Source organism: Priapulus caudatus, unplaced genomic scaffold (assembly GCF_000485595.1).
Source record: "Priapulus caudatus unplaced genomic scaffold, Priapulus_caudatus-5.0.1 Scaffold334, whole genome shotgun sequence".
NCBI classification, from domain to species: domain Eukaryota; kingdom Metazoa; phylum Priapulida; class Priapulimorpha; order Priapulimorphida; family Priapulidae; genus Priapulus; species Priapulus caudatus.
Window position 1 is genome coordinate 239,251 of NW_014577395.1, and position 8,243 is coordinate 247,493.

General features: G+C 52.0%; 1 protein-coding gene across 1 annotated transcript in view; it reads left to right on the forward strand.

The window, feature by feature from the left end:
• Positions 1-8,104, forward strand: part of LOC106809177 (cation channel sperm-associated protein subunit beta-like) — a 49,552-nt gene extending 41,448 nt beyond the window's left edge. Inside the window, exons 13-17 of the mRNA XM_014812165.1 lie at positions 5,894-6,033; positions 6,346-6,396; positions 6,793-6,980; positions 7,353-7,500; positions 8,064-8,104. Coding sequence (XP_014667651.1) covers positions 5,894-6,033; positions 6,346-6,396; positions 6,793-6,980; positions 7,353-7,500; positions 8,064-8,104 — 568 coding nt within the window. The remainder of the gene's footprint in view (positions 1-5,893; positions 6,034-6,345; positions 6,397-6,792; positions 6,981-7,352; positions 7,501-8,063) is intronic.
• Positions 8,105-8,243: the final 139 nt, after the last annotated feature.

Below are 8,243 nucleotides of genomic sequence, written 5' to 3' on the forward strand. Positions count from 1 at the left end.
CGGGCGCGCGGGATCGGCTCGTAGCTGTGACGCGCGTCGCTGACCGGGCGCGGTGGATCAGCGTGTGAGGTGACAGCGTGGTGACGGCGTGGAACGTGTGGTGACGAGCGTCGGGATGGACAGCGTGACGGTGTGGTGACGGCGTGACGGTGTGGTGACAGCGTGGTGACAGCGTGGTGATGTGGTGGTGACGGCGAGGTGACGGCGTGACGGTGTGGTGACAGCGTGGTGACAGCGTGGACGGTGTGGTGGCAGAGCGTCGGTGACTTGCGTGGTCGGACGGCGGGTAGATGGGCGTTGGTGATGTCGGTGGTGACGGCATGGTTGTTGCATTATTGACGAGGGGTCACGCAGTCTCGGTATGCCATGTTGGGAGTGAATGGCACACTGGAGCAATTGAGCATGGCTATGTCAATGGCTTAGATTAGAAAAGCTGAGATTAACGGGCCGCCTCCCCCCCCTCTCACTTCCCAGCCCCCCCCCCCCCCCCCCGCGGCCCCCCCCTGCGTGGGTGCTTCAGAGACAAGCAATCGAACTCCCAATGAGCGGAAGTGCATTCTCCACACAAGTCTCGCCCTGGCTGGATCAACATAGTTGATGTGTCTTGCAGCAAGGTGGCGCCGCGCCTGGTGGACGGGAGTCGGCCATGTCGGCAACTTGCCGTTCCCTGGCGTTCACGATTTCCTGGCGGCTGCGAATGTTTGTGTTGGAAGCCATCTCACGACGAGGTCGCTGCCAGGGACAGCCAGTCACAGGCGATACACTTCCGCGTACGTAGAATGTGCTGGTCATTGGTCGTGTTTATTCTGATATTCAAGCCTCGAAGGCAGAGGATACATGAACAAAGGCTTTCTAAAGAAGCGCAGTAGTTCTTACTACCCGACAAACTCGCCAGCCAGTTAGCGGCAGCGTATATATATAGTATTTATGAGTATAGTATTCAGCAGAGTGTAGCACAGGTATGTACGACCTGCGGCGACCACGGTTGAGGCGCGGAGATGGTCTATCTATGAATATATACGGTATACCAAGAAGGTAGAGAGTGTGGTAGTATGTCCGTGGATAATTAGTGGTGTGTATAGTAGTTCGCGTCGCGTGACTTGTTTTCCGTCATTGCTGTTTCCATCAGTTGGCCAGAACTTCCAAGTCGCTGATAGTAACTACTCTCAGGCGCTCATATGTTTACAAGTATGCAAAAGGTATATAGATGCGGGTCGGGTACTATCTGCCATGCCCCAATAATAGGTTTCCTAGCAATGATACGTTGAGTTGCCTATACACAGAGCGGATTAAGACGTCTCGTTGATATAATTTTGAGGCGGTTTAAAAATCAGACGTCAGTGTGGCTATAAGCGCTAAAGACTCGAACATTCAAGCCTCACTATATTTAATTCAGGCATTTCATTAAGATTGCGGGCAACATTGTATCCGTTTGTGGGCCTCTTTTATCCCTGCAGACATCCATCTCCTCACCTAGCTTGCCCCTATCCACGATAGTACCCTCCCTATATAGCCTTCACCCGAATATCATAACCCTTGACTCTTGCCTCCACATTAGTGATTGCGTAGTTCTGCTCACTGCCATGTAGGCGCTGTAACGGTAAGAACATCTCCCTGTACGCCGTGTTGAGATGTGGATGCAGGGGAGGCTGGCAGGAGGACAGACGTTGGCATAGTCCTGTAGTGCTGCCCCAGGTTACTCGTTTCCTCGTCGTTGAGCGCGCGTCAATGACAGCCCAGCAGCATCGGCGCGCAGTGATGCCACCTCGCGAGTGGCCCTGACGCGGCACGCGAGGGCCAGTGCGTCACTGTTACCAACACATCTGGGCTGACAACACTGGTATGTTGCGGCTGCGCCTGTAAGTGTTCGGGCGGCTATGCGACGGCGGGCGGATATTACTATTGGTCATGGGAGAGTGAGGCACTCCCACCCCGCTCGACGTTCGTTCTACGCCAGTCTAAACGTGCGAGAGATATGGATACACCCTAAAGCTGCAAACGTGATGTTTTTTCGATTTGTAACCAAACAGCGATGAACTCGCGAAGAAGTACATAAGTTACCACGTGCTGAATTTGTAACAAATACTACGTTCCGGGAATGACACCCGCGGAACCCCTACTCTCTGCATGGCGTGTGGTTGATCAGGGGCGTTAGGAGCTGAAAGTTGGAGCAAAATCATTTTAAGTTTGTGCACAATGTTGTACACTGGTAAGTCTACCCCTGGCGTTTATGAAAGACAAGAAATGCGCCCTGACAGGGGAAACTTGGCGTTCCTGTCATCCTAGGACGCCAGCGGGAACGTCCGTGATGCTCACCAGCAAGACAGGTGTCGCGGACGGCGTTGTTTGGTTGGGCGACATCGTTGCGCGGAGGAGGCAGCGTAGTTGAGCTGGATGCGAAGGAGAGCAGTCGCAGTGGGTCGTGTAGCAAGCAGCCGCAGTCGACGCGGAGCAGCGGTTAACTCTCGAGTTCACGCCCTTCGGCGCATAACGTGCATGTGCCGTACTTTAGTATAGGCCGTATGAATCTATATTACATCTCTCTGTGTATGCCCTGTCTCGATCTCTCTTGTGTATGTGGTTGTGTATATATGTGTGTGTGTGGCGTGTGGTGTGTGTGTGTGGTGTGTGTGTTGTGTGTGTGTGGCGCTGCGTGCGTGGGCGTGCGTGGGCGTGCGTGCCGGAGGCCGGGTGCGTGGGGGGCGGGTGCGTGCGGGGTGCGTGGTGCGTGTGACTGTGGGCGGGGCATGCTTGCGAGCGTGCGTGGGGGTGGTAGGGGGGAGCGGGTTATACGCGCGTGTGCTGGTCATGAGCAGGTATGCGCAGTATAAAGGGGGGTATTACAGCGCTCTGAGGCGTCAGAGCCTACCTCACCAGCCTCGAGGCGGCCCTCTCGTGTAACAGCCCTTGGGGAGGTCGCGCGCAACAAGCCACTTCGCCGCAGATGTGGTAGGCAATATGAAGCAAAAGCTGAGCGGAGGCAGTCTCGGTGCGGGCGTACGATGATACAAGATGGCCGCCATAGCTGTGCTGGCGATTGCGGCAGGCCCGCACAGCCATCCCTGGCCTCCGCTAGCTGTTGTGCCACTAGACAAACCCACGGCGTTACTGGCATGTGAGGCCCAACGCTGCACGCCGACACGCCCGGGCGCTCAAGACTTTCATGCTAGCGATGCGAAGAGGCAGTTTTCAAAAAGGTACGTTTTACAATGTATGCGGATTGAGTTAATGTAATTGATTCATTAATTGCGACAAATGAAGTAATATAGTACGTGTCGCCGTGCTATTCTCTCTATGAGAAGTCGTTGTTACCGTATTTTGATATAGGAAGACGAGGAGTGCGGTGTGTCTATTGTCTGATGCCGTTGTTAATTCAGTTCATTCTGACTTGTGACAATTAAGCGTTTGTAGACTTGGCTCTCACCACTCTCACGCTCTCTCAGGTAATCTTTAGTTCAAGCGGATAACGTTGGGATATGCGAGGAAGGGCGAATTGTTTCTCCAAGTGAATTTAGTAGTAAAGCTTAAAAGTCGGTTAAGAATGGTATATTCTGCGTCGCCACGTCTCTCCGTCGTGGAGGGGGGCGTGGGCTTTTTATGTGGTAGTCCGCAGGGACCCTCAGCCGACGCCACTACTGCGGCGACAGCATGACAAACAAAGGCAGAACAAGCTACGAAGCACTAAAGCGACGGCTACAAGTCAACACCTAACAATCCAATGATTTTCAGAAGCGAGTATAGCCTACGCTAACAAAACGTATACTCACGCTAAACAGGGCATGGGTTCGAAAGCGTGTGCGGGCGTAGCCGAGACCGCGTATAGTGTAATTCAGCCTGGTGCCACTTTGCGTAATGCAAATAAGTGAGTGGCCCACTATCGCACGAGCGGATAGGCACAAAACCTTCTCGCTGGCGAGGCGTTCTCTGCACAATCGTGCTTCGCACTGCGCAGCGGCCGCTACGCTGCTCTGTTGAGTGGCGCGCGTCGTACGCCGTCTACGTTCTACACGGGCGCTGCCGTTCGCAAGCAGCTCAGCTACCAGTACCAGCGCACCGGGGGGTGGCCGCCCGCCACGAGAGACCAGCGAGTGACTGTACACGCCGAGCCCGCGCGACGCGAGAACAAGGTACGGGTAGCGTGCAAGCACCGCTGTGATGCATGAGTGATGAGTGGCATCATGCAGCCGAAGCAGCTGGCTTGGCTGTATTTACACGCCCGCGAGGCCAAGATTGGGTGTGTGTGTGTGTGGTGTGTTGTGTGATGTGCGTGCGTGCTCGGTGCGTGCCGTGTTGCGTGTGTGCGCGGCGCGCTGTGTGCTGTCGTTGTCACTTGTGTGTGGAGGGGGTTATTGTCATTGTATTTCGATCTAAGCCGCTGAAGCTGTATAGTCTAGCGGAACTTGCATGCGCGTAATACGTGTGTGTGTGTGGTAGGGGGGAGGGGTTATACGCGCGTGTGCCTGTATGAGCGCGTATGCGCATATAAAGGGGGTATTACAGCTCTGAGGGTCAGTAGGCCTACCTCACAGCCTCGAGTGCCTCTCGTGTTAACGCTTAGTCGCGCAACAAGACTTCCGCCGCAGATTGTAGCAATATAGCAAAACTGAGCGGAGGCAGTCTCGGTGCGGGCGTACATATACAAGATGGCCGCCATGCTGTGCTGCATGCGCAGGTCCCGCACACATCCCTGGCTCCCCGCTACTGTTTGCCACTGAGACAAACCCACGCGTACTGCATGTGAGCCCAACGCTGCACGCCGACACGCCCGGCGTCACGAACTTGTCCATCTACGTCGAAGAGCAGTTCTTCAAAAAGGTACGTTTTAACAATTATCGATTGATTAATTAATTGATTCATTAATTGGACAAATAAGTAATATATACGTTCGCCGTGCTATTCTCTCTATGAAATCGTTTTACCGTATTGATATAGAAGACGAGAGTGCGTGTTCTATTGTCTATGGTTTTAATTCAGTTCATCTGATTTACAATTAAGCGTTTGTAGACTTGTTAATCTAGGTTTGTTAATCTATTCAGCGAATAACGTTGGATATTGCGAGGAGCGAATTCTCGTAATTAATAGTAGCTAAAAGTCGTTAAGAATGTATATTCTGCTCGCCCAAGTTTGTGTGTGATCGCGATCAGGACCACTACTGCAAACATACAAACAAACAAACAACTAAACACTAAACACGCTACAATCAACACCTAACAATCAATATTTTCAGAACAGTATAGCCTACGTAACAAACTATACTCAGCAAACAAGGCATATCAAACGTCGCGTAGCACACGCTATAGTTATCAGCCTGCCATTGCGTAACAAATAAGTGAGTGAGCATATCACGACGATACACAACCTTCCTCCTGGCAGGCGTTCTCCGCCATCGTGTTTCGCATGCCGGCCGCCTCGCTGCTCTGTGAGCGCGCGTCGTACGCCGTCACCGTCTACACGGGCTGCCCGTTCCGCAAGCAGCTCAGCTACCAGTACCAGCGCCGCCTACCGACGAGCGAGTACTTACACGGCGACCCGCGCGACGCCGAGAACAAGTACGGGTGGTGCAAGCACGCTTATAGCATGAGTGATGAGTGATCATGAGCCGAAGCAGCTGGCTGGCTGTATTTACACGCCGGGGCAAGATTGTGTGTGTGTGTGTGTGTGTGTGTGTGTGTGTGTGTGGTGGTGACGGCATGGTTGTATGCATTATTTGACGAGGGGTCACGCAGCTCGTATGCATGGTTTAGTAATGGCACACTGAGCAATTGGCAGGCTATGGGAATGCTTAATTAGAAAGCTGATGATTAACGTGCGTGGGTGTTCAAACAAAATCACTCCAGATGGAGCGATCATTTCACACAATCCTCGCCTGGTGGTCAAAGTTATGTGTTTGCAGGCAAGGTGGCGCCGCCCTGGTGACGGAGGTCCGGCATTGGCACTCCGTTCCTGGTTACGTTTCTGCGCTGCGAATGTTTGTGTTGAAGCCATTCACGTACGAGTCGCTGCAGGACAGCCCAGCACAGGCGTACACTCTCCGTACGTAGAATGTGCTTCATTGTCTGTTTAATTCTATATTTCAACCTCAAAGGCAGAATAACAGAACAAAGGCTTTCTTAAGAAGCCATATTTTACTACCCGACACTCGGCCAGCCATTTAGCGGCCAGTATAATATATATATTTATATATATATTAGTAGAGTGTAGAAGTATTAACCTCGCGACCACGTTAGCGCGAATGGTCTATCTAATCAATATATACGTATACCAAGAATAAATTTATATTCCGTGATAATTAGTATTTTATAGTAGTTCGCTCGCTTGACTTGTTTTCCGTATTGCTTTCATCAGTGGCAGAACTTCCAAGTCCTGATAGTAACTACTCTCAGCTCATATTACAAGGTATGCGAGGTCTATAGATGGGTTGTACTACTGCATGCAATAATATTTTACAATGATAAGTTAGTTGCCTATACACAAAGCGGATTAAGACGTCTCGTGCTATAATTTTGACGTTAAAAATCAACGTCTGTGCTATAACGCTAAAGCAACTGAAACATTTCAAGCCTCACTATTTTAATCAGCTTCATACGAGTCCGGCAACATTGTATCCTTTGTGGGCTTTTATCCTGCAACATATCTCGTCACCTAGCTTGCCCCTATCCACGATAGTACCCCTCCCCCTATATAGCCTTCACCCGATATATAACCCTGACTCTTTCCACATAGTATGCGTGTTCTAGCTCACTGCCATGTAGCGCTGTAACGTAAAACATCTCCCTGTACGCCGTGTTGAAGATGTGACAGGGGCAGGCTGGCAGGAGACAGACGTTGGCAAGTCTGTAGTGCTGCCCAGTTACTCGTTCCTCGTCGTTGAGCGCGTCAATGACACCCACAGCATCGGCGCGCCAGTGATGCACCTGCGAGTGGCCCTGACGGCACGCGAGGGCCAGTGGTTCATGTACAACATCGGCCTGACAACACTGGTATGTGCGCTGCCCTGTAATGTTGGGGCTATTCGACGGGGGATATTACTATTGGTCATGGAGAGTGAGGACTCCCACCCGCTCACGTCGTCTACGCCAGTTAAACTCAGATGATACACCCTAAAGTCAACGTGATGTTTTTTCATTTTGTACAAACAGCATGAACCGCGAAAAACATAATTACACACGTGCTAATTTGTAACAAATACTACGTTCCCCGGCGAATGACACCCTGAACCCCTACTCTCGCATGCGTTTTATCAGGGGTAGATAATGACAAATCATTAATTGTCACAATTGACATTATCTACCCCTGGTTTTATGAAGCAGAAATTGCGCCCTGACGGGGAAACTTGCGTTCCTTCATCCTAGACGCCAGGCGAACGTCCGTGGATGCTCACAGAAGACAGGTGTCGCCACCGGTTGTTTGTTGACGACGTGTTGCGGAGGAGGCAGCTATTTGAGCTGGATGCGAAGGAAAACGCCAGTTTCTCTGTAGCAGCGCGCATCTGGGGAGCAGGTAACTCTCGATTCACGCCCTTCGCATAACGTGCATGTGCGTACCTTTATATAGGCCTATAATCTATATACATCTCTCTGTGTATGCCTCTCTCGATCTCTCTTTGTATGTGTGTGTATATATGTGTGTGTGTGCGTGTGTGTGTGTGTTGTTTAATGTGTGTGTGTGTGTGTGTGTGTGTGTGTTGTTGCTGCGGTTGCGTGCGTGCGCGTGCGTGCGTGCGTCGCGTTGCGAGCGTGCGTGCGTGCGTGGCCGCGTGCGTGCGTATGGCGTGATGGTGTGGCGGGGGCATGCTGCGAGCGTGCGTGATGTGTGGTGTAGGGGGACGGGTTATACGGCGTGCGATGTGCCTGTATGAGCGCGTATGCGCATATTAAAGGGGGTATTACAGCTCTGAGGGTCAGTAGGGCCTACCTCACGCTCGAGTGCTCTTCGTGTTAACGCTTAGTCGCGCAACAAGACTTCCCGCCGCAGATTGTAGCATATAGCAAACTGAGCGGAGGCAGTCTCGGTGCGGGCGTACACTATACTAAGATGGCCGCCATGCTGTGCTGCATGCGCAGGTCCCGCACAATCCCTGGCTCCCGCTACTGTTTGCCACTGAGACAAACCCACGCGTACTGCATGTAGCCCAACGCTGCACGCCGACACGCCCGGCGTCACGAACTTGTCCATCTACGTCGAAGAGCAGTTCTTCAAAAAGGGTACGTTTTAACAATTATCGATTGATTAATAATTGAATC